Source organism: Salvelinus fontinalis, chromosome 29, assembly GCF_029448725.1.
Source record: "Salvelinus fontinalis isolate EN_2023a chromosome 29, ASM2944872v1, whole genome shotgun sequence".
Taxonomy (NCBI): domain Eukaryota; kingdom Metazoa; phylum Chordata; class Actinopteri; order Salmoniformes; family Salmonidae; genus Salvelinus; species Salvelinus fontinalis.
The window spans coordinates 33,923,175-33,946,060 of NC_074693.1; the positions used below are offsets into that span (position 1 = coordinate 33,923,175).

A 22,886-nucleotide genomic window follows, 5' to 3' on the forward strand; every position below is an offset into this window, starting at 1 on the left:
AGAGCGAGAGCCACAGACAGAGCGAGAGCGAGAGCCACAGACAGAGCGAGAGCGAGAGCCACAGACAGAGCGAGAGCGAGAGCCACAGACAGAGCGAGAGCGAGAGCCACAGACCAGAGCGAGAGCGAGAGCCACAGACAGAGCGAGAGCGAGAGCCACAGACAGAGCGAGAGCGAGAGCCACAGACAGAGCGAGAGCGAGAGCCACAGACAGAGCGAGAGCGAGAGCCACAGACAGAGCGAGAGCGAGAGCCACAGACAGAGCGAGAGCGAGAGCCACAGACAGAGCGAGAGCGAGAGCCACAGACAGAGCGAGAGCGAGAGCCACAGACAGAGCGAGAGCGAGAGCCACAGACAGAGCGAGAGCGAGAGCCACAGACAGAGCGAGAGCGAGAGCCACAGACAGAGCGAGAGCGAGAGCCACAGACAGAGCGAGAGCGAGAGCCACAGACAGAGCGAGAGCGAGAGCCACAGACAGAGCGAGAGCGAGAGCCACAGACAGAGCGAGAGCGAGAGCCACAGACAGAGCGAGAGCGAGAGCCACAGACAGAGCGAGAGCGAGAGCCACAGACAGAGCGAGAGCGAGAGCCACAGACAGAGCGAGAGCGAGAGCCACAGACAGAGCGAGAGCGAGAGCCACAGACAGAGCGAGAGCGAGAGCCACAGACAGAGCGAGAGCGAGAGCCACAGACAGAGCGAGAGCGAGAGCCACAGACAGAGCGAGAGCGAGAGCCACAGACAGAGCGAGAGCGAGAGCCACAGACAGAGCGAGAGCGAGAGCCACAGACAGAGCGAGAGCGAGAGCCACAGACAGAGCGAGAGCGAGAGCCACAGACAGAGCGAGAGCGAGAGCCCAGACGAGCGAGAGCGAGAGCCACAGACAGAGCGAGAGCGAGAGCCACAGACAGAGCGAGAGCGAGAGCCACAGACAGAGCGAGAGCGAGAGCCACAGACAGAGCGAGAGCGAGAGCCACAGACAGAGCGAGAGCGAGAGCCACAGACAGAGCGAGAGCGAGAGCCACAGACAGAGCGAGAGCGAGAGCCACAGACAGAGCGAGAGCGAGAGCCACAGACAGAGCGAGAGCGAGAGCCACAGACAGAGCGAGAGCGAGAGCCACAGACAGAGCGAGAGCGAGAGCCACAGACAGAGCGAGAGCGAGAGCCACAGACAGAGCGAGAGCGAGAGCCACAGACAGAGCGAGAGCGAGAGCCACAGACAGAGCGAGAGCGAGAGCCACAGACAGAGCGAGAGCGAGAGCCACAGACAGAGCGAGAGCGAGAGCCACAGACAGAGCGAGAGCGAGAGCCACAGACAGAGCGAGAGCGAGAGCCACAGACAGAGCGAGAGCGAGAGCCACAGACAGAGCGAGAGCGAGAGCCACAGACAGAGCGAGAGCGAGAGCCACAGACAGAGCGAGAGCGAGAGCCACAGACAGAGCGAGAGCGAGAGCCACAGACAGAGCGAGAGCGAGAGCCACAGACAGAGCGAGAGCGAGAGCCACAGACAGAGCGAGAGCGAGAGCCACAGACAGAGCGAGAGCGAGAGCCACAGACAGAGCGAGAGCGAGAGCCACAGACAGAGCGAGAGCGAGAGCCACAGACAGAGCGAGAGCGAGAGCCACAGACAGAGCGAGAGCGAGAGCCACAGACAGAGCGAGAGCGAGAGCCACAGACAGAGCGAGAGCGAGAGCCACAGACAGAGCGAGAGCGAGAGCCACAGACAGAGCGAGAGCGAGAGCCACAGACAGAGCGAGAGCGAGAGCCACAGACAGAGCGAGAGCGAGAGCCACAGACAGAGCGAGAGCGAGAGCCACAGACAGAGCGAGAGCGAGAGCCACAGACAGAGCGAGAGCGAGAGCCACAGACAGAGCGAGAGCGAGAGCCACAGACAGAGCGAGAGCGAGAGCCACAGACAGAGCGAGAGCGAGAGCCACAGACAGAGCGAGAGCGAGAGCCACAGACAGAGCGAGAGCGAGAGCCACAGACAGAGCGAGAGCGAGAGCCACAGACAGAGCGAGAGCGAGAGCCACAGACAGAGCGAGAGCGAGAGCCACAGACAGAGCGAGAGCGAGAGCCACAGACAGAGCGAGAGCGAGAGCCACAGACAGAGCGAGAGCGAGAGCCACAGACAGAGCGAGAGCGAGAGCCACAGACAGAGCGAGAGCGAGAGCCACAGACAGAGCGAGAGCGAGAGCCACAGACAGAGCGAGAGCGAGAGCCACAGACAGAGCGAGAGCGAGAGCCACAGACAGAGCGAGAGCGAGAGCCACAGACAGAGCGAGAGCGAGAGCCACAGACAGAGCGAGAGCGAGAGCCACAGACAGAGCGAGAGCGAGAGCCACAGACAGAGCGAGAGCGAGAGCCACAGACAGAGCGAGAGCGAGAGCCACAGACAGAGCGAGAGCGAGAGCCACAGACAGAGCGAGAGCGAGAGCCACAGACAGAGCGAGAGCGAGAGCCACAGACAGAGCGAGAGCGAGAGCCACAGACAGAGCGAGAGCGAGAGCCACAGACAGAGCGAGAGCGAGAGCCACAGACAGAGCGAGAGCGAGAGCCACAGACAGAGCGAGAGCGAGAGCCACAGACAGAGCGAGAGCGAGAGCCACAGACAGAGCGAGAGCGAGAGCCACAGACAGAGCGAGAGCGAGAGCCACAGACAGAGCGAGAGCGAGAGCCACAGACAGAGCGAGAGCGAGAGCCACAGACAGAGCGAGAGCGAGAGCCACAGACAGAGCGAGAGCGAGAGCCACAGACAGAGCGAGAGCGAGAGCCACAGACAGAGCGAGAGCGAGAGCCACAGACAGAGCGAGAGCGAGAGCCACAGACAGAGCGAGAGCGAGAGCCACAGACAGAGCGAGAGCGAGAGCCACAGACAGAGCGAGAGCGAGAGCCACAGACAGAGCGAGAGCGAGAGCCACAGACAGAGCGAGAGCGAGAGCCACAGACAGAGCGAGAGCGAGAGCCACAGACAGAGCGAGAGCGAGAGCCACAGACAGAGCGAGAGCGAGAGCCACAGACAGAGCGAGAGCGAGAGCCACAGACAGAGCGAGAGCGAGAGCCACAGACAGAGCGAGAGCGAGAGCCACAGACAGAGCGAGAGCGAGAGCCACAGACAGAGCGAGAGCGAGAGCCACAGACAGAGCGAGAGCGAGAGCCACAGACAGAGCGAGAGCGAGAGCCACAGACAGAGCGAGAGCGAGAGCCACAGACAGAGCGAGAGCGAGAGCCACAGACAGAGCGAGAGCGAGAGCCACAGACAGAGCGAGAGCGAGAGCCACAGACAGAGCGAGAGCGAGAGCCACAGACAGAGCGAGAGCGAGAGCCACAGACAGAGCGAGAGCGAGAGCCACAGACAGAGCGAGAGCGAGAGCCACAGACAGAGCGAGAGCGAGAGCCACAGACAGAGCGAGAGCGAGAGCCACAGACAGAGCGAGAGCGAGAGCCACAGACAGAGCGAGAGCGAGAGCCACAGACAGAGCGAGAGCGAGAGCCACAGACAGAGCGAGAGCGAGAGCCACAGACAGAGCGAGAGCGAGAGCCACAGACAGAGCGAGAGCGAGAGCCACAGACAGAGCGAGAGCGAGAGCCACAGACAGAGCGAGAGCGAGAGCCACAGACAGAGCGAGAGCGAGAGCCACAGACAGAGCGAGAGCGAGAGCCACAGACAGAGCGAGAGCGAGAGCCACAGACAGAGCGAGAGCGAGAGCCACAGACAGAGCGAGAGCGAGAGCCACAGACAGAGCGAGAGCGAGAGCCACAGACAGAGCGAGAGCGAGAGCCACAGACAGAGCGAGAGCGAGAGCCACAGACAGAGCGAGAGCGAGAGCCACAGACAGAGCGAGAGCGAGAGCCACAGACAGAGCGAGAGCGAGAGCCACAGACAGAGCGAGAGCGAGAGCCACAGACAGAGCGAGAGCGAGAGCCACAGACAGAGCGAGAGCGAGAGCCACAGACAGAGCGAGAGCGAGAGCCACAGACAGAGCGAGAGCGAGAGCCACAGACAGAGCGAGAGCGAGAGCCACAGACAGAGCGAGAGCGAGAGCCACAGACAGAGCGAGAGCGAGAGCCACAGACAGAGCGAGAGCGAGAGCCACAGACAGAGCGAGAGCGAGAGCCACAGACAGAGCGAGAGCGAGAGCCACAGACAGAGCGAGAGCGAGAGCCACAGACAGAGCGAGAGCGAGAGCCACAGACAGAGCGAGAGCGAGAGCCACAGACAGAGCGAGAGCGAGAGCCACAGACAGAGCGAGAGCGAGAGCCACAGACAGAGCGAGAGCGAGAGCCACAGACAGAGCGAGAGCGAGAGCCACAGACAGAGCGAGAGCGAGAGCCACAGACAGAGCGAGAGCGAGAGCCACAGACAGAGCGAGAGCGAGAGCCACAGACAGAGCGAGAGCGAGAGCCACAGACAGAGCGAGAGCGAGAGCGAGAGCGAGAGCCAGAGCGAGAGCCAGAGCGAGAGCGAGAGCGAGAGCGAGAGCCAGAGCGAGAGCGAGAGCGAGAGCGAGAGCGAGAGCGAGAGCGAGAGCGAGAGCCAGAGCGAGAGACAGAGCGAGAGACAGAGCGAGAGACAGAGCGAGAGACAGAGCGAGAGACAGAGCGAGAGACAGAGCGAGAGACAGAGCGAGAGCGAGAGACAGAGCGAGAGACAGAGCGAGAGACAGAGCCACAGACAGAGCGAGAGACAGAGCCACAGACAGAGCGAGAGCGAGAGCCACAGACAGAGCGAGAGCGAGAGCCACAGACAGAGCGAGAGCGAGAGCCACAGACAGAGCGAGAGCGAGAGCCACAGACAGAGCGAGAGCGAGAGCCACAGACAGAGCGAGAGCGAGAGCCACAGACAGAGCGAGAGCGAGAGCGAGAGCGAGAGCCAGAGCGAGAGCGAGAGCCAGAGCGAGAGCGAGAGCGAGAGCCAGAGCGAGAGCGAGAGCCAGAGCGAGAGCGAGAGCCAGAGCGAGAGACAGAGCGAGAGCGAGAGACAGAGCGAGAGACAGAGCGAGAGACAGAGCGAGAGACAGAGCGAGAGACAGAGCGAGAGCGAGAGACAGAGCGAGAGACAGAGCGAGAGACAGAGCGAGAGACAGAGCGAGAGACAGAGCGAGAGACAGAGCGAGAGCGAGAGCCACAGACAGAGCGAGAGCGAGAGCCACAGACAGAGCGAGAGCGAGAGCCACAGACAGAGCGAGAGCGAGAGCCACAGACAGAGCGAGAGCGAGAGCCACAGACAGAGCGAGAGCGAGAGCCACAGACAGAGCGAGAGCGAGAGCCACAGACAGAGCGAGAGCGAGAGCCACAGACAGAGCGAGAGCGAGAGCCACAGACAGAGCGAGAGCGAGAGCCACAGACAGAGCGAGAGCGAGAGCCACAGACAGAGCGAGAGCGAGAGCCACAGACAGAGCGAGAGCGAGAGCCACAGACAGAGCGAGAGCGAGAGCCACAGACAGAGCGAGAGCGAGAGCCACAGACAGAGCGAGAGCGAGAGCCACAGACAGAGCGAGAGCGAGAGCCACAGACAGAGCGAGAGCGAGAGCCACAGACAGAGCGAGAGCGAGAGCCACAGACAGAGCGAGAGCGAGAGCCACAGACAGAGCGAGAGCGAGAGCCACAGACAGAGCGAGAGCGAGAGCCACAGACAGAGCGAGAGCGAGAGCCACAGACAGAGCGAGAGCGAGAGCCACAGACAGAGCGAGAGCGAGAGCCACAGACAGAGCGAGAGCGAGAGCCACAGACAGAGCGAGAGCGAGAGCCACAGACAGAGCGAGAGCGAGAGCCAGAGCGAGAGCGAGAGCGAGAGCGAGAGCCACAGACAGAGCGAGAGCGAGAGCCAGAGCGAGAGCGAGAGCGAGAGCGAGAGCCAGAGCGAGAGCGAGAGCCAGAGCGAGAGCGAGAGACAGAGCGAGAGACAGAGCGAGAGCGAGAGCGAGAGCGACAGAGCGAGAGAGAGCGAGAGACAGAGCGAGAGCGAGAGACAGAGCGAGAGACAGAGCGAGAGACAGAGCGAGAGACAGAGCGAGAGCGAGAGACAGAGCGAGAGACAGAGCGAGAGACAGAGCGAGAGCGAGAGACAGAGCGAGAGAGAGCGAGAGACAGAGCGAGAGCGAGAGACAGAGCGAGAGCGAGAGACAGAGCGAGAGACAGAGCGAGAGCCAGAGCCAGAGCGAGAGCGAGAGCCAGAGCGAGAGACAGAGCGAGAGCGAGAGACAGAGCGAGAGACAGAGCGAGAGACAGAGCGAGAGACAGAGCGAGAGACAGAGCGAGAGCGAGAGACAGAGCGAGAGACAGAGCGAGAGACAGAGCGAGAGCGAGAGCGAGAGCGACAGAGCGAGAGCGAGAGCGAGAGCGACAGAGCGAGAGCGAGAGACAGAGCGAGAGCGACAGAGCGAGAGCGAGAGACAGAGCGAGAGACAGAGCGAGAGACAGAGCGAGAGACAGAGCGAGAGACAGAGCGAGAGACAGAGCGAGAGACAGAGCGAGAGCGAGAGACAGAGCGAGAGACAGAGCGAGAGACAGAGCGAGAGCGAGAGACAGAGCGAGAGAGAGCGAGAGACAGAGCGAGAGCGAGAGACAGAGCGAGAGCGAGAGACAGAGCGAGAGACAGAGCGAGAGCGAGAGACAGAGCGAGAGAGAGCGAGAGACAGAGCGAGAGCGAGAGACAGAGCGAGAGAGAGCGAGAGACAGAGCGAGAGACAGAGCGAGAGAGAGCGAGAGACAGAGCGAGAGAGAGCGAGAGACAGAGCGAGAGAGAGCGAGAGAGAGAGACAGAGCGAGAGACAGAGCGAGAGACAGAGCGAGAGCGAGAGCGAGAGCGACAGAGCGAGAGAGAGCGAGAGACAGAGCGAGAGACAGAGCGAGAGACAGAGCGAGAGACAGAGCGAGAGACAGAGCGAGAGACAGAGCGAGAGCGAGAGACAGAGCGAGAGACAGAGCGAGAGACAGAGCGAGAGACAGAGCGAGAGAGAGCGAGAGAGAGCGAGAGAGAGCGAGAGACAGAGCGAGAGAGAGCGAGAGACAGAGCGAGAGACAGAGCGAGAGCGAGAGACAGAGCGAGAGACAGAGCGATAGACAGAGCGAGAGACAGAGCGAGAGACAGAGCGAGAGACAGAGCGAGAGACAGAGCGAGAGACAGAGCGAGAGACAGAGCGAGAGACAGAGCGAGAGACAGAGCGAGAGACAGAGCGAGAGCGAGAGACAGAGCGAGAGACAGAGCGAGAGCGAGAGACAGAGCGAGAGACAGAGCGAGAGACAGAGCGAGAGCGAGAGACAGAGCGAGAGAGAGCGAGAGACAGAGCGAGAGCGAGAGACAGAGCGAGAGACAGAGCGAGAGCGAGAGACAGAGCGAGAGAGAGCGAGAGACAGAGCGAGAGCGAGAGACAGAGCGAGAGAGAGCGAGAGACAGAGCGAGAGCGAGAGACAGAGCGAGAGACAGAGCGAGAGAGAGCGAGAGACAGAGCGAGAGAGAGCGAGAGACAGAGCGAGAGACAGAGCGAGAGACAGAGCGAGAGAGAGCGAGAGACAGAGCGAGAGAGAGCGAGAGACAGAGCGAGAGAGAGCGAGAGACAGAGCGAGAGAGAGCGAGAGACAGAGCGAGAGCGAGAGACAGAGCGAGAGCGAGAGACAGAGCGAGAGCGAGAGCGAGAGACAGAGCGAGAGCGAGAGCGAGAGACAGAGCGAGAGCGAGAGCGAGAGCGAGAGACAGAGCGAGAGCGAGAGCGAGAGACAGAGCGAGAGCGAGAGCGAGAGACAGAGCGAGAGCGAGAGCGAGAGACAGAGCGAGAGCGAGAGACAGAGCGAGAGCGAGAGCGAGAGCGAGAGCGAGAGACAGAGCGAGAGCGAGAGCGAGAGACAGAGCGAGAGCGAGAGACAGAGCGAGAGCGAGAGACAGAGCGAGAGCGAGAGCGAGAGCGAGAGACAGAGCGAGAGCGAGAGACAGAGCGAGAGCGAGAGCGAGAGCGAGCGCGAGCGCGAGAGCGAGAGCGAGAGACAGAGCGAGAGCGAGAGACAGAGCGAGAGCGAGCGCGCGAGACACACAGAGCGCGAGACACACAGAGCGCGAGAGAGAGCGAGCGCGCGAGACAGAGCGAGCGCGCGAGACAGAGCGAGCGCGCGAGACAGAGCGAGCGCGCGAGACAGAGCGAGAGCGCGAGACAGAGCGAGAGCGCGAGACAGAGCGAGAGCGCGAGACAGAGCGAGAGCGCGAGACAGAGCGAGAGCGCGAGACAGAGCGAGAGCGCGAGACAGAGCGAGAGCGCGAGACAGAGCGAGAGCGCGAGACAGAGCGAGAGCGCGAGACAGAGCGAGAGCGCGAGACAGAGCGAGAGCGCGAGACAGAGCGAGAGCGCGAGACAGAGCGAGAGCGCGAGACAGAGCGAGAGCGCGAGACAGAGCGAGAGCGCGAGACAGAGCGAGAGCGCGAGACAGAGCGAGAGCGCGAGACAGAGCGAGAGCGCGAGACAGAGCGAGAGCGCGAGACAGAGCGAGAGCGCGAGACAGAGCGAGAGCGCGAGACAGAGCGAGAGCGCGAGACAGAGCGAGAGCGCGAGACAGAGCGAGAGCGCGAGACAGAGCGAGAGCGCGAGACAGAGCGAGAGCGCGAGACAGAGCGAGAGCGCGAGACAGAGCGAGAGCGCGAGACAGAGCGAGAGCGCGAGACAGAGCGAGAGCGCGAGACAGAGCGAGAGCGCGAGACAGAGCGAGAGCGCGAGACAGAGCGAGAGCGCGAGACAGAGCGAGAGCGCGAGACAGAGCGAGAGCGCGAGACAGAGCGAGAGCGCGAGACAGAGCGAGAGCGCGAGACAGAGCGAGAGCGCGAGACAGAGCGAGAGCGCGAGACAGAGCGAGAGCGCGAGACAGAGCGAGAGCGCGAGACAGAGCGAGAGCGCGAGACAGAGCGAGAGCGCGAGACAGAGCGAGAGCGAGAGACAGAGCGAGAGCGAGACACACAGAGCGAGAGCGAGACACACAGAGCGAGAGCGAGACACACAGAGCGAGAGCGAGACACACAGAGCGAGAGCGAGACACACAGAGCGAGAGCGAGACACACAGAGCGAGAGCGAGACACACAGAGCGAGAGCGAGACACACAGAGCGCGAGAGAGAGCGCGAGAGACACAGAGCGCGAGAGAGAGCGCGAGAGACACACAGAGCGCGAGAGAGAGCGCGAGAGACACACAGAGCGCGAGAGAGAGCGCGAGAGACACACAGAGCGCGAGAGAGAGCGCGAGAGACACACAGAGCGCGAGAGAGAGCGCGAGAGACACACAGAGCGCGAGAGAGAGCGCGAGAGACACACAGAGCGCGAGAGAGAGCGAGAGACACACAGAGCGCGAGAGAGAGCGCGAGAGACACACAGAGCGCGAGAGAGAGCGCGAGAGACACACAGAGCGCGAGAGAGAGCGCGAGAGACACACAGAGCGCGAGAGAGAGCGCGAGAGACACACAGAGCGCGAGAGAGAGCGCGAGAGACACACAGAGCGCGAGAGAGAGCGAGAGAGACACACAGAGCGCGAGAGAGAGCGCGAGAGACACACAGAGCGCGAGAGAGAGGGCGAGAGACACACAGAGCGCGAGAGAGAGGGCGAGAGACACACAGAGCGCGAGAGAAAGCGAGAGAGACACACAGAGCGCGAGAGACACACAGAGCGCGAGAGAGAGCGCGAGAGACACACAGAGCGCGAGAGAGAGCGCGAGAGACACACAGAGCGCGAGAGAGAGCGCGAGAGACACACAGAGCGCGAGAGAGAGCGAGAGAGACACCCAGAGCGCGAGAGAGAGCGAGAGAGACACCCAGAGCGCGAGAGAGAGCGAGAGAGACACCCAGAGCGCGAGAGAGAGCGAGAGAGACACCCAGAGCGCGAGAGAGAGCGAGAGAGACACCCAGAGCGCGAGAGAGAGCGAGAGAGACACACAGAGCGCGAGAGAGAGCGAGAGAGACACACAGAGCGCGAGAGAGAGCGAGAGAGACACACAGAGCGCGAGAGAGAGCGAGAGAGACACACAGAGCGCGAGAGAGAGCGAGAGAGACACACAGAGCGCGAGAGAGAGCGAGAGAGACACACAGAGCGCGAGAGAGAGCGAGAGAGACACACAGAGCGCGAGAGAGAGCGAGAGAGACACACAGAGCGCGAGAGAGAGCGAGAGAGACACACAGAGCGCGAGAGAGACACAGAGCGCGAGAGAGACACAGAGCGCGAGAGAGACACAGAGCGCGAGAGAGACACAGAGCGCGAGAGAGACACAGAGCGCGAGAGAGACACAGAGCGCGAGAGAGACACAGAGCGCGAGAGAGACACAGAGCGCGAGAGAGACACAGAGCGCGAGAGAGACACAGAGCGCGAGAGAGACACAGAGCGCGAGAGAGACACAGAGCGCGAGAGAGACACAGAGCGCGAGAGAGACACAGAGCGCGAGAGAGACACAGAGCGCGAGAGAGACACAGAGCGCGAGAGAGACACAGAGCGCGAGAGAGACACAGAGCGCGAGAGAGACACAGAGCGCGAGAGAGAGCGAGAGAGACAAGGAGAGAGCGAAAGACACAAGGAGCGAGAGAGCAAGAGACACAGAGCAAGAGAGAGCAAGAGAGACACACAACGCGAGAGAGAGCGAGAGAGACACACAGAGCGAGCGAGAGACACACAGCGCGAGCGAGAGCGAGAGAGACACACAGCGCGAGAGAGAGCGAGAGAGACACACAGCACGAGAGAGAGCGAGAGAGAGAGCCACACAGAGCGCAAGAGAGCGAGAGAGAGACACACAGAGCGCAAGAGAGCGAGAGAGAGACACACAGAGCGCAAGAGAGCGAGAGAGAGACACACAGAGCGCAAGAGAGAGCGAGACACACAGAGCGCAAGAGAGAGCGAGACACACAGAGCGCAAGAGAGAGCGAGACACACAGAGCGCAAGAGAGAGCGAGACACACAGAGCGCAAGAGAGAGCGAGACACACGGAGCGCAAGAGAGAGCGAGACACACAGAGTGCAAGAGAGAGCGAGAGAGACAGAGCGCGACAGAGACACACAGAGCGCAAGAGAGAGCGAGAGAGACACACAGAGCGCGAGAGAGAGCGAGAGAGACACGTGCGCGTCGCACTCTGTAATCTGACATTTGAAACGTCTCTATTCCTTTGAAACTTTTGTGAGTTGAATGTTGACTGTTCATTTCACTTTGGTTAATGAACATATGTTCCCCATGCCAATAAAGAATTGATGGGATACCTCTGATGAGGAGCCATCTTTGTCCTGGTAACATTTGGGACACTCCCAGCAGCTGGGCAGGTCCTTGTTGATCCTGCCCTCCCCTGGCACCTGAGAGAGGAGAATGAACAGCTATAAACACCTGACATACACACAGAGGACTGTTATAAGCACCTATAACACCGCCATCATCCTCAAGGGCCATTTGAGTTCAGGACCCCCTTGTGTGGGATACGAAAGAAAATATGTATTGGAAGTACATGCTGCACAAGAGGGATTTTACAGTGTACATTGTAGTACAGGTATATACACGTCTCTGCTGGTGCGAGGCCTGGTCACCTTGATGCAGTCAGGGTGGGCGATCTGAGCACAGTTGGAGCATTCCATAAGGGTTGTGGAGGAAGGGCTCGCGTCTGCCAGCTCCTGCTTCCCCTGTCCCTCTCCACAGAGAACACACACCGCCGAGTTGGGCAGGCCAGGCTGGAGACGGGGAGAGACAACGGTCAACATGCTATACACACACACAGGGCGTGAAGGCGGTGCACTGGATACTCACAGCGAGACACTGCCGCATCATGCAGCCTTTCTTCATGCGCCCGGGTCCTCCGAACCTCCTCATGTCCCTGCAGAAGTTGCATTCGCCGCACTCCTCCCTCTGGCAGCCCGCACAGCGTTTGCAGCGCACGCGCCGCCGCCTCAGGGCCGAGATGGAGGCGGCGGGCCTGGCCGGGCGCGGGACCGTGGGCTTGTGGGGCGTGGCCGGGCGCGGGCGGTCCACCGGCGAGGGGGAAGGGGGCTGGTACCACGACGGCTGGCCGGGGAAGGTGGGAGCAGAAGGGAGGAAAGTTGAGACAACAACACGGGGCAGACGAGGGCTTGACTGTGGTGACTAAACGCATGTATCCGCGCGTGCATGTCGGGTGAGTGTTTGAACGCGTGTGTACGAGAGGCACGTGCCCTCTTGGCTCACCCTCTTGGGCCACTTGACGATGGGCTTCCCAGTGTAAGACAGCTTGGGGTCGTCGTTGCGGTGGTCCTCCAGAAGAGCCTAAACAGGACACAAGCCACGTAAAAAAGTCAACACTATTGATTGAAAGACAGACAGATACTGTGAGCCATACCATGTACAAGTCCAGTGCTTGAATTTTTCCACATTTAGTTGCGTTACAAAGTGGGGTTAAAATGGATAAAATTGTCAACGATCTACAGAAAATACCAATGTCGAAGTGGAAGAAAAATGTGGACATAAAAAAAGTATATTTATCTTGGATTAGATTAAACCCAGAGTCAATACTTTGTAGAAGCACCTTTGGCAGCGATTACAGCTGTGAGTCTTTCTGGGTCAGTCTTCTAAAGCAGTGTTCACACTGGCAGTGTGGAGTGAATCAAATCCTTTTTATCTGCATATCCGATTCCAATCTGTACTTTTACCTGCTGTCTGAACAGCCAAAAAGCACATGTAATCAGATATTTCAAGCCACCTTTGTAGGATCGTGGTGGCCCAACACCCTATTAAAACCCTTTACACTCGTACCCGTATAAGGGTTGAAATGGCAGATTTTGGCACTGATAAACGCCTAAATTGGCACACAGTAACGTGTTCTAAACGACGTCAGAGCTCAGGCTCTGTGCTTCACAGCGCTGTATGGGTTTTAGACTGACAGCCGTTCTGAACTTGGGTATCGCACGCGACAAGAAGTAGTTCACATCCCTCATGGTAATTGGGAAACTTTTGCACACAAAAAAAATGTTAGGGTGAGGGAAATGCTGTAAATTAAAGGGCTCTATGTATTTTGAAAGATCAGACGTTGAGGATTTTATTAATAATAGTAGCAAGCCAAACACGTGAGTCCAAACGTGCACTTCACATTACCATATCCTAAAACTGGTGTAAACGTTTATGATCACTGTGTTTGATGGACAATTACAAGATTACATGGCGTCATATCCAGGGTTGTTCTGAACAAAACGAGACTGTCTATTGTGAGGAAAACTTGCAGCGGAACACGCACCCATACCTCCTTCCTATGCGCACCAAAACTACGACCAGTTTCTCAGAACTGTCTTGTGAAAGCCTAACACTAAAATTGTACTTTAGAACTTGGCTAGTCATGTTGGGAATAGAAAGAGCTTTCAAATGATGCCCACCTGATCCAGATTGCGATTGATACAATTGCGTAAACAATTGGCAGGGACCCAGGGTTGTGTTCCAAACAAAACTACACCTGTACTTGTTCTAGTTCCTCAACGGTACATCTTGGAAAAGTAAAAAAAGTACCTTACAGTTGAAGACTCTTCTTTAAGTCATTTCAATGCGCTTTTATGACTCAGGAACTGCACACTCTGTAGAGGTGTGGCCACTTGCAGACTCCAGTAAGTCCTCTCACTTAAACCCATGTCATTTTTTTTTTATCTTGTTGCACTTACCCCACATTTTCTAGTAATATTCTTATGTTACTGAATGTATCCAGAATATTTTCAGATTTTGTTATCAACAAAATGCTTCGAAAAGTACAGTAAATGTAAAATGCACAAAGTGTTTGGATTCATTCTGTCCGATAAACTGTTGTGTCCTCAACTTTGGGCAAATAAATTCTCATAATCGCCAAACTATTCCCTTTCAATTGCTACCATGGTTATGCATTTCATATTTCTTCTGTAAAAAATATATCAAATTTAGCCCCATCCACATAACTCTTTACGCTTGTGGGAATTGGCCTAAGACCATGTTGACGTTTCCTTTATTTTGTCAGTTTCCTGTAGGTACACACTACTGTAAATGACTTTAGGTGAAAGCATCTGCTAAACGGAATACATGATATTATTATATTCTAGACTGGTGCCCTGTACCCACCCGTATGTCGTGGAGCAGGGCGGGGGCGTTGCGGATGCCTGCGGGGACACACTTCTTGTGGGCTGGCAGCTCCTCCAGCTTCCCCAGCAGGTTCCACAGCCCCTCCAGCTCCAGGGGGGTCAGGTTTACCCTCACCCCCAGCTTAGTGGCACCCAGAGCGGGGGAGACATCCTCGTCGCTCTCTTCCATTTTGACCTTGCTCTCCCTTTCCTCCTCCTTTCCTTCCTCATCATCGTCTCCGTCTTTGTTCTCCTCCTCCGTGCCGTTTTTCACGTGGCCGTTGAGCTTGTTCTCCGAGGAGTCACGAGTCAGACCTGAGAGGGACAAAAACAAAGGGATTAAAACGAGAAGAGAGCAAATGAGAGACAGAAAAATATAAAAATTGTTGTGTGTGTGTGTATACTCACCAACACCGAGCGAGTGCTTCTGGAACTCAGGGGTGAGGTGAGAGGTGTTGGTCAGACAGTAGAGGTATCTCTCCAGCACGTACCAGCACATCTCATAGTAGAATGGGTATCGGAACTTAGCCGGGACCTGGACAGCAGAACACATGAGATATTGAAGGGAAGTGACTACTCTCACCTGTAGTCAACAAGTAATAGTCAGTCCCCTACCCGCATTGAGTAGTACACGTGCATGTGCAGTGGAGTTCTGTGTGACGCGTGTGCGGTAGTGTACTCACTCGTGTGCGGTCCTCGATGTTGTAGATGTTGAGCTGCATGGGGATGTTGAAGCTGTGGAGGAAGTTTCCCCCAAACACCAGCGTGTCCTCAGGGGTGTACACAGCATGGATCCAACCTAGACATCAACAGTGGAGGAGGTTAGATGGGGGAACAAAAATGTACCGTGTGTATCAGTGTGTGTACGTACCCGAGGGGATCATGAAGGTATAGCCCTGCTTCAGCTCAATCCTCTGACAGTCCCGAGCTTTGTCTCCCAGGAAGATGTCCCCTTGTTTCCCTGACAACACCCAGTCCTCATACAGCTCCAGGTTCTGGGGTGTGGGTGGGATCAGCCAGAACACCTACAGGAGGAGGTCAGAGGTCAAGATTGGGATAGCCATAGAGATGCAATAAAATACTAGAATACTAGAATGGCCTAAGCTCTAGTTCTCCTGGGTGTCGTCTCACCTTGCCCCCCCGCAAGATGTGGTACCAGACCGATGTACCACCAAAGTCAACGTGGAAGTCTGTGAAGCAGCCCTGGACACTCATCAGACAGTACCTGAAGGAATATACATCTTTACACCGTACATCAACCAGCATTAAAAACAAAGACGTGTGTTAAATGAACTCACGCTCCACGCACAAACACCGCATTGTTACGGTAGGGTAAACATTTTAAAATTAAGTGGTTGAGTACATGTGGAATGAAAGCTAAAAAAAGGTGCAGGTTCGGGACTCACTTCTGCACTTTGGGATACTGCATGTCTATGATGGAGTTGGTTGAGTCTCTCTGTCTCTCCTTCAGGTGCCTTGGCCACATGTTGTCCACCCAGTCGATCAAATCCACCTGGGGAGAAGGAGGGAAGGTCAGCAGGGACATGCACCACTGAGTGGAAGTGATAGCCCAGTGTTTACAATGGTCAGACACCTGAACTTGCTATGTGATTGTTTGGTGTTTGACAAGGTTTTCTGGTTTGTAGTACTGAGGGATTAGTTCTTCGAGGTCGGTTCAGTTTTGGTTCGACTATTTAAAGAGTATCACAATTCTTCGACTTTGATTATTTTTTTTAAACATTAAATGCATTATGAAATAATGACACTACAGTGACTTTTTAATGGAAATTCCAAAGACAAAAATAGTGAACATTCAATTGCCAAAACTAAATTTCACCTTGCCTCTGATCAGATCCACATTGCATAGACATCAATAGAAAAATAGGAAATTACTATGAAATCCAATATTTCAGTTGTGTTTATTACTTCAGTCAGCCAGGAGCAGTCAGCCAGGAGCAGTCAGCCAGCCAGGCCATCTAACATTGTTCTCCCCCATACTGTACTGTCTTTAGTCATCCTACTAGTTCTTCAAAGTAGATAAGATATAACTTCCTGAACAGTCTCTGTCTCTCTCCTCATTGTGTTGTGTACATTCCTCTCTCATACGGTCTTTGTATATCTAACATAACGTAGCAGGCGTAAACATGTATCTGTCCAGAGATCTGAATATAATGAGGAGATGCTCATGTCTCCGCTCTAACAAAGGGAGTCGTTGACCCAAAGGCGACAAGGCAGGCGACAGGCTTAAGTCCAAAACGCATTGGGCTTATTTTGGACAGGTTTTGGCGAGAGTGAAACCGTTCGCCTCTTCCTCTCTGTTCGAGCCAGGAAAAAACAAGCTAAATGGATTATGGACACTGTAGTCATTTTCCAGGGTTCTGTGCTGAATTAGATGGAATATTTGCTTAATAAAAACCCCAACTCCCTTCAGTTCAGCGTCCCACATAGTTCTGGACTTGATTTATTTAGTGAATTAAACAGTGAGTTGGGCTTACAAAAAAACGAAATGGAATTAAAGTAATTGAACAGACGTCGGTAATTTAGAAATTTAATAACTGAAAAAATATACACTACCATTCAAAATGTCTAAGTGGCCCAAAACTTATCTTGTTTTTGAAAGAAAGGCACATTTTATGTCCTTTAAAATCACATCAAATTGATCAGAAACACAGTGTAGACATTGTTAATGTTGTAAATGACTATTGTAGCTGGAAACAGCTGATCTTTTATGGAATATACACATACGGAGCACCAGCATTTGTGGGTTTGATCCCACAAATGCTGATGCTCCAGATACTCAACTAGCCTTAAGGCCAGTTTTATTGCTTCTTTAATCAGGACAACCGTTTTCAGCTGTGCTAACATAATTACAAAAGGGTTTTCTAATGATCAATTAGCCTTTTAAAATGATAAACTTGGATTAGCTAACACAGGAGTGATGGTTGCTGATAATGGGCCTCTGTACAACTACGTAGATATTCCATCATTTAAAAAATCTGCCGTTTCCAGCTAGAATAGTCATTTACAACATTAACAATGTCTACACTGTATTTCTGATGAATTTGATGTGATTTTAAAGGACATAAAATGTGCTTTCCTTTCAAAAACAAGATCATTTCTAAGTGACCCAAAACTTTTGAACGGTAGTGCATATAATGTTGCTTAATCACTCAGCACTACTGGTTTGTGTGCGTGCGCCTGCACGTGTCTTACCGAGGCGGGTCGTTTCACCAGGTTCTCCAGCTTGGTGTGACTGAACTCCAGGCTGATGACGTTATAGAGCTTATCTCGCTCCGAGGGCGGGGTCTCGTAGTACCGCCGCCATTGGGCCATGGACATCTCGATGCCCTTCTGAGTGGTCACATCCATAACGTCAACCATCCTCCGACTGCCTATGACAGAAGGGGACAGGCAAAGGGCAGGGAGAATTACTTCCAGGGCCTGCAGCACTGTTTTAAAAATCAGATGAAATCAGCAGCCGTGAGTTCATAAGAGTGTTCATAGTTTGGGCCTTACCTACAAACAGCTTGACGTCACTCACACTGAAATCAGAGTCTGGCATCCTGACAGAAAAAGAGAAAGGGAGAGAGAGAGAACAAGAGGGGGGGTTGTTAAATAAAGCTGGAGAATCAGAGTGAGCCAGCAGTTATATTTCCATCTCCCACAGATCTGCAGAGAAGGAGGTGGGCTAGATAATTAGAAGACGAAGAGTGACCTACTCTAAGCCGAGGCCGTCTTTTTTCTCAAAGATTAGAGGGTCTCTCAGCCCCTCCCTCTGGATGTACTCGAACGTGAAGTCTGCAGAGAAACACACGTTACCCTCAACAATGCAGGGCAGGCACACCAAGAGTAATCCAAGAAGTAGAACCATAATTAGGGCCATGTTTTTTTGCCAGATTACAAAACCAACAAGCTTTTCCAGGTCAAGATCATAAACATAGGAGAAACTGGGTTAACGCCTCTGTAAGGGATATCATAGCGTGGTTTGACCCCTGACCTTTTCCCTCCATGTGTTTAACCAGGTTGGAGTTGAACCGGTCACTCTGCAGCTTCTCATCCAGGTCAAAGGTCCGCTTCCCCTCAATCTCATCGTCCGAGATCCCGTCATCGAGGTAGCGCCGCCGCGTCCCCGTACGCTAGTGACACAAAAGCAGAAACTCAACTCGTATCCAGGGCTGTGATGATAATTGAATAACCATGTAACTGACGGTTGTGGACAAAGACCGCCATGAAAATAAAATAACTGTCAAAACCGTTTAAATAGTCTTACATTTATTTTAGGATATAAATATATATATATATATATATATATAGTTTACTAAGTGAGTGTTTACTAATGATTAAAAGCAAATGTTTTGCTAGCCTAGTCTGTCTATTAAACGGTCTATATCTCATCCTCTTTCCAACTCGCCTTTGATGCTCAGGCAGCAAATTCACGAGATGCGTGGGGGTGTCGAGCGCTACAGGCTAGGGCACTTTGAGTGCCTGAGCACGCATAGAAGTACCTGGCAAATGTCAAATGTAGAAAAGTGCCCAGCTGGGTTTCAGTCATTTTTTCTTCACCTCACACATTAAGTCATTCAAATTCAAATCAAAACAGTTCCTCACAGTATTTGAAAAATCTTTCCAACGCTCTCTCCCTTGATAATCATCGCCATGATAAATAGGCTATGGACATTTTGCATGTATTTGTTTCTATTTAAATGATTGTCAATTTCATTATATAGCTCAGCTGTCCACTTCATACTTTCCTTGTCAATACATTATCTTATAGCGTACTTTCCGAAAGCCTATGGTAGGCCTAGGTTTTTTAATACGTTTTAAGGAAAGGAGAAATATTTGCTTGTGTTGACATATGCTGGTGGCTTTGATTGACATGTGCTTTTAAGAGGGTGTGCGTGAGTTTGCTGATTCTCTCTATAGGCCGATAGGCTACTTTTAGGAAACTACCGTCTGGACTCCATCTCTTTCATAAGAATCAAATGCTCCTGTCATTATTGAATCTTGTAAAAGGCCTGTTTTCAGTAGCTCAGGCTACATTATTTCTGTCATTACGGCATCCTCTCTTTGAAGAGCATATGCCACTGCCATCGAATGACCGCAGCAACAGGGTTTGTAACGTTATGCGAATGTTTCGGGAAAAACCCATCGGACTTCGATTGAATTGTATTCTGCATCAAAATAGGATCTGTATTATATATATATATATATATATATATATATATATATATATATATATATATATATATATATATATATATATATATATATATATATATATATATATATATATATATATATATATGCAGAAAAGCCAACAGACAAGGAAGGTATGCATCTTTATTTTGACTCTGTTAATGTTGTGTCAATACAAAACTGCTACAGATTTGTTGATTAAGGATAATAAGTAATACGCTGAATAGTAATAATGAAATGCCATGATAATAATGAAGTGTAATGGCTTGTTTCAAATAGGTTTTATTAATAAGCATATCCATGTAAACAAGTGTGTACATTCGCCTGGCCAATTACCGTAACCATCCGGGCCTCCCGGGTGGCGCAGTGGTCTAGGGCACTGCATCGCAGTGCTAGCTGCGCCACCAGAGTCTCTGGGTTCGCGCCCAGGCTCTGTCGCAGCCGGCCGCAACCGGGAGGTCCGTGGGGCGACGCACAATTGGCATAGCGTCGTCCGGGTTAGGGAGGGTTTGGCCGGTAGGGATATCCTTGTCTCAGTATGTAAAAATTTAATAAAATGTATGCACGCTACTGTAAGTCGCTCTGGATAAGAGCGCCTGCTAAATGACTAAAATGTAAATGTAATGTAAATGTAACCTCAAATTCCAAGACCGTCACAGCCCTATTTTTATCACTTTGAATGAGATTTCTGCTAAGACCATGCACATGTAACAGTATTGCCTTTGCCCCTCTTTGCCACAACACTGGCTCGAACCAGGGACCCTCTGAATCTATCAACTGCCGGCCACACAAGAAGCATCGTTAACTATCGTTCAACAAAAGCAGTGGCCCTTGAAGAGCAATGGAAACAACTGCCTTTAAGGTCTCCGAGCGAGGGACGTCGCCGATTGAACGCTACTAGCATGCACTGCTAACAAGCTAGCCATTTCACATCGGGCAACACACCAATGTACACGGAGTATACCAAATATTAGGAGCACCTTCCTAATAGAGTTGCGCGAATATCCTCAATTCGTCTGGGCATGGACTCTACAAGGTGTTGAAAGCGTTCCACAGGGACGCTGACCCATGTTGACTCCACAGTTGTGTCAAGTTGGCTAGATGTCCTTTGGGTGGTGGACCATTCTAGATACACATAGGAAACTATTGAGTGTGAAAAAACCCAGCAGCTTTGCAAAAATTGGTGCACCTGGCACCTACTACCATACCCTGTTCAAAGGCACAAAGACTCATAACAGAAAGATTTTGCGGATCAGTCATTCAATGGTCTGCATGGGCATCACAGGAGGGCCTTATCCCCATCCCACTTACTTCCATTCACCCCCTGCTCTCATATCTTGGCTAGACAGATGGGTCCAGCACAACACCCCACCCCCATCCTGTTCCACCAAACCCGGGCTATGCTTGGTATTATCTTTACTCAAAACACCCCACATGCTGTTTCCTATTGCTCTGCAACTCAGCTGGACTGGTGTATTCTTATATCTTGACTAACTATACATTCTTAGATCCACACAAACATTCCATTATTATCTATAATTCTGTGGATTATTTTTAATGGTCACAAAAAAAAACGACACCCTTTAGAAAAGCCTAAATGGGTCTAAGTCACGGCATGGTAACAAAAAGCTCCACCTAATGTAAAGCGACATGAGCAAGCATTATCAGGTCAGACAACAGTGAACTTGAACCTGACCCTGCATTGAACCCACTGACACGCATCCAGTCTATTGTCAAGCCAACAGATCCACAACACTCTCGTTGATTTAGCTTGTTACCGATGCAACAGTCGTTTTCTTTAGGGAAACTAGCTAAATACAACTTCCAAAACAATTTTATCTAACACATCAACACGTAGTTATTATTTAAATTGTACTTACCAAGCGCTTGCTGTAACGGGGGTTCTGGTCTTCCATGACCTAAGACAGGAATGAGACCGTTGAGAAATCACAATGCCATGTACAGCCTAAGTTAATTGAGCAGTTAACTAATTTAACATCAGCTTTTGAGAGCCAAACTATAGGCCAATTGTTGGCATATGAATATAAAATACCCTCAACTTCTGGCGCTTGGATTGAGTTTGCCAGCTACAGTATCGGGACAAGGATAAAGGTTAGCTAAGTTTTGGCTAACGTTATAATATACAAACTGACGGAATATTATGATACAGTAAGTTAAATCTGAGTACTAAATAACTGGCTACCGGGCAACAAATGTATTTAGCTAACTAACGTTACTGTAGCGAACAAGTAGCAACAACAATCAAATAACGTTAGTTGTCTAAACGTTAACTAGCGACCATTAGTTAGTTATTAATTTTGCACTTTGTTGCAAGAAAACCTGTTATTTTACTATATCGATATCCTTTGATAATGTTACAGAACTGACCAACTTGCAGCAGAGGCTGTTAGCGAGTTACAACGCTATGCTATCTACATATACTAACGCGTTAGCTACAAGAGACTGTTGTTAGTTAGCTAGCTAACTTCCCCGAATACATTTGAGTGTCTAGTGGTCCTGCTCTGTTCGGACGCAATTTCAGTTAATAACCTACCGTTACCTGGTCAACATACCCAGCACAATATAATCGTATAATGTTAGATACATTTATGGGTTATCTTTATGTACATAAAATGATCTAACTTACGTTAGCGTCTTCATTCACGGAACGTTAGCTAGTTAGCCATCATTGCGCTAACGTTAGCTTCCTAATCGGGAAATTGCTAACGTATTATTTTGAGATAACTTTACCACTGCAATAACTCCTTGGGTTGTTGTGGTCTGTACGTTATCCTGTAGCGCGGCTTCTAGAAGTTATCGCTGAACTTTGTATCCATCTTATATATTTTTAGCTTTGTAGGTTGTTATCCTTGTTATTGTGCGATAAAGTTAAAGCGATCTGCTTCGATCCGCCATTTTCAGCTGAGCATAAAACACACACCCCACTACCCCCAAAGAGAAGGACCCGCCCCAGGATTTACAATGCCATCCAATAGTACATGGATAAATCAACACAGGAGGTTGTAATTGGGTAAAAGTTATGTCATTCCCAGAGATGGTTTGTAGAGCCGTTTAAACCGTGCCCCACGTGGTGTGACAGCCTATGGCAGTAGAGATCACTGACGTGAGCGAAACATTATTCGCTGGGGTGTCAAAATGGGGTCAACAAGAGAGCCTATCATAAGACCACTATGGGGAACAATTTATGTACATAAACCAATCATATCGGAACATAGTGAGGCTGAAGATTCCCAGTAAAGACCATTGTCACAAGGACAAGGGAACATATAGTAAGAGGGACAATAGTTGTTCCATCCCATTCAAAAAGTCTCTGAATGCCACCTGCCAACAAAATAATAAAAAAGTTTCCTCAACAGATGAGGAAAAATAGAGAATTAAAGACAAGAGGTGCACTAATAGCACACACACAACATTCTATTACTTAACAACCACACTGGATGACTGACAACCAGCATCACTGAAAAGACCATCACTAACATTTCAGTACATTACATACTGACACAGCATACCGAGAAACAACTTTGTATGACCACACACACAGTTACATCATGAAGAAAATAAAATACATGACTGGGTAAATTAAGGATTTTGACCATGAGTCACAGCTATAACTATATTTATGCTGAATGT

At 52.5% G+C, this 22,886-nt stretch overlaps 1 protein-coding gene across 2 annotated transcripts in view; it reads right to left on the minus strand.

Moving 5' to 3' along the window:
- LOC129827863 (lysine-specific demethylase 2A-like) overlaps window positions 1-22,175 on the minus strand; it is a 47,035-nt gene extending 24,860 nt beyond the window's left edge. The window contains exons 1-16 of one of the 2 annotated variants that reach the window (XM_055889104.1): window positions 21,987-22,175; window positions 21,116-21,154; window positions 18,037-18,175; window positions 17,759-17,837; window positions 17,556-17,602; window positions 17,253-17,431; window positions 15,446-15,552; window positions 15,171-15,264; window positions 14,911-15,064; window positions 14,723-14,838; window positions 14,448-14,574; window positions 14,041-14,354; window positions 12,157-12,234; window positions 11,743-11,997; window positions 11,526-11,666; window positions 11,208-11,297 (exon numbers count right to left, since the gene is read on the minus strand). In XM_055889104.1, the coding sequence (XP_055745079.1) occupies window positions 11,208-11,297; window positions 11,526-11,666; window positions 11,743-11,997; window positions 12,157-12,234; window positions 14,041-14,354; window positions 14,448-14,574; window positions 14,723-14,838; window positions 14,911-15,064; window positions 15,171-15,264; window positions 15,446-15,552; window positions 17,253-17,431; window positions 17,556-17,602; window positions 17,759-17,837; window positions 18,037-18,175; window positions 21,116-21,151 (1,956 nt within the window). In that variant the 5' untranslated portion in view covers window positions 21,152-21,154; window positions 21,987-22,175. Of the gene's footprint in view, window positions 1-11,207; window positions 11,298-11,525; window positions 11,667-11,742; window positions 11,998-12,156; window positions 12,235-14,040; window positions 14,355-14,447; window positions 14,575-14,722; window positions 14,839-14,910; window positions 15,065-15,170; window positions 15,265-15,445; window positions 15,553-17,252; window positions 17,432-17,555; window positions 17,603-17,758; window positions 17,838-18,036; window positions 18,176-21,115; window positions 21,155-21,882 lie in introns of both variants that reach the window. The other variant, XM_055889103.1, reaches the window with a different exon arrangement.
- Between the last annotated feature and the right edge of the window lie 711 nt (window positions 22,176-22,886).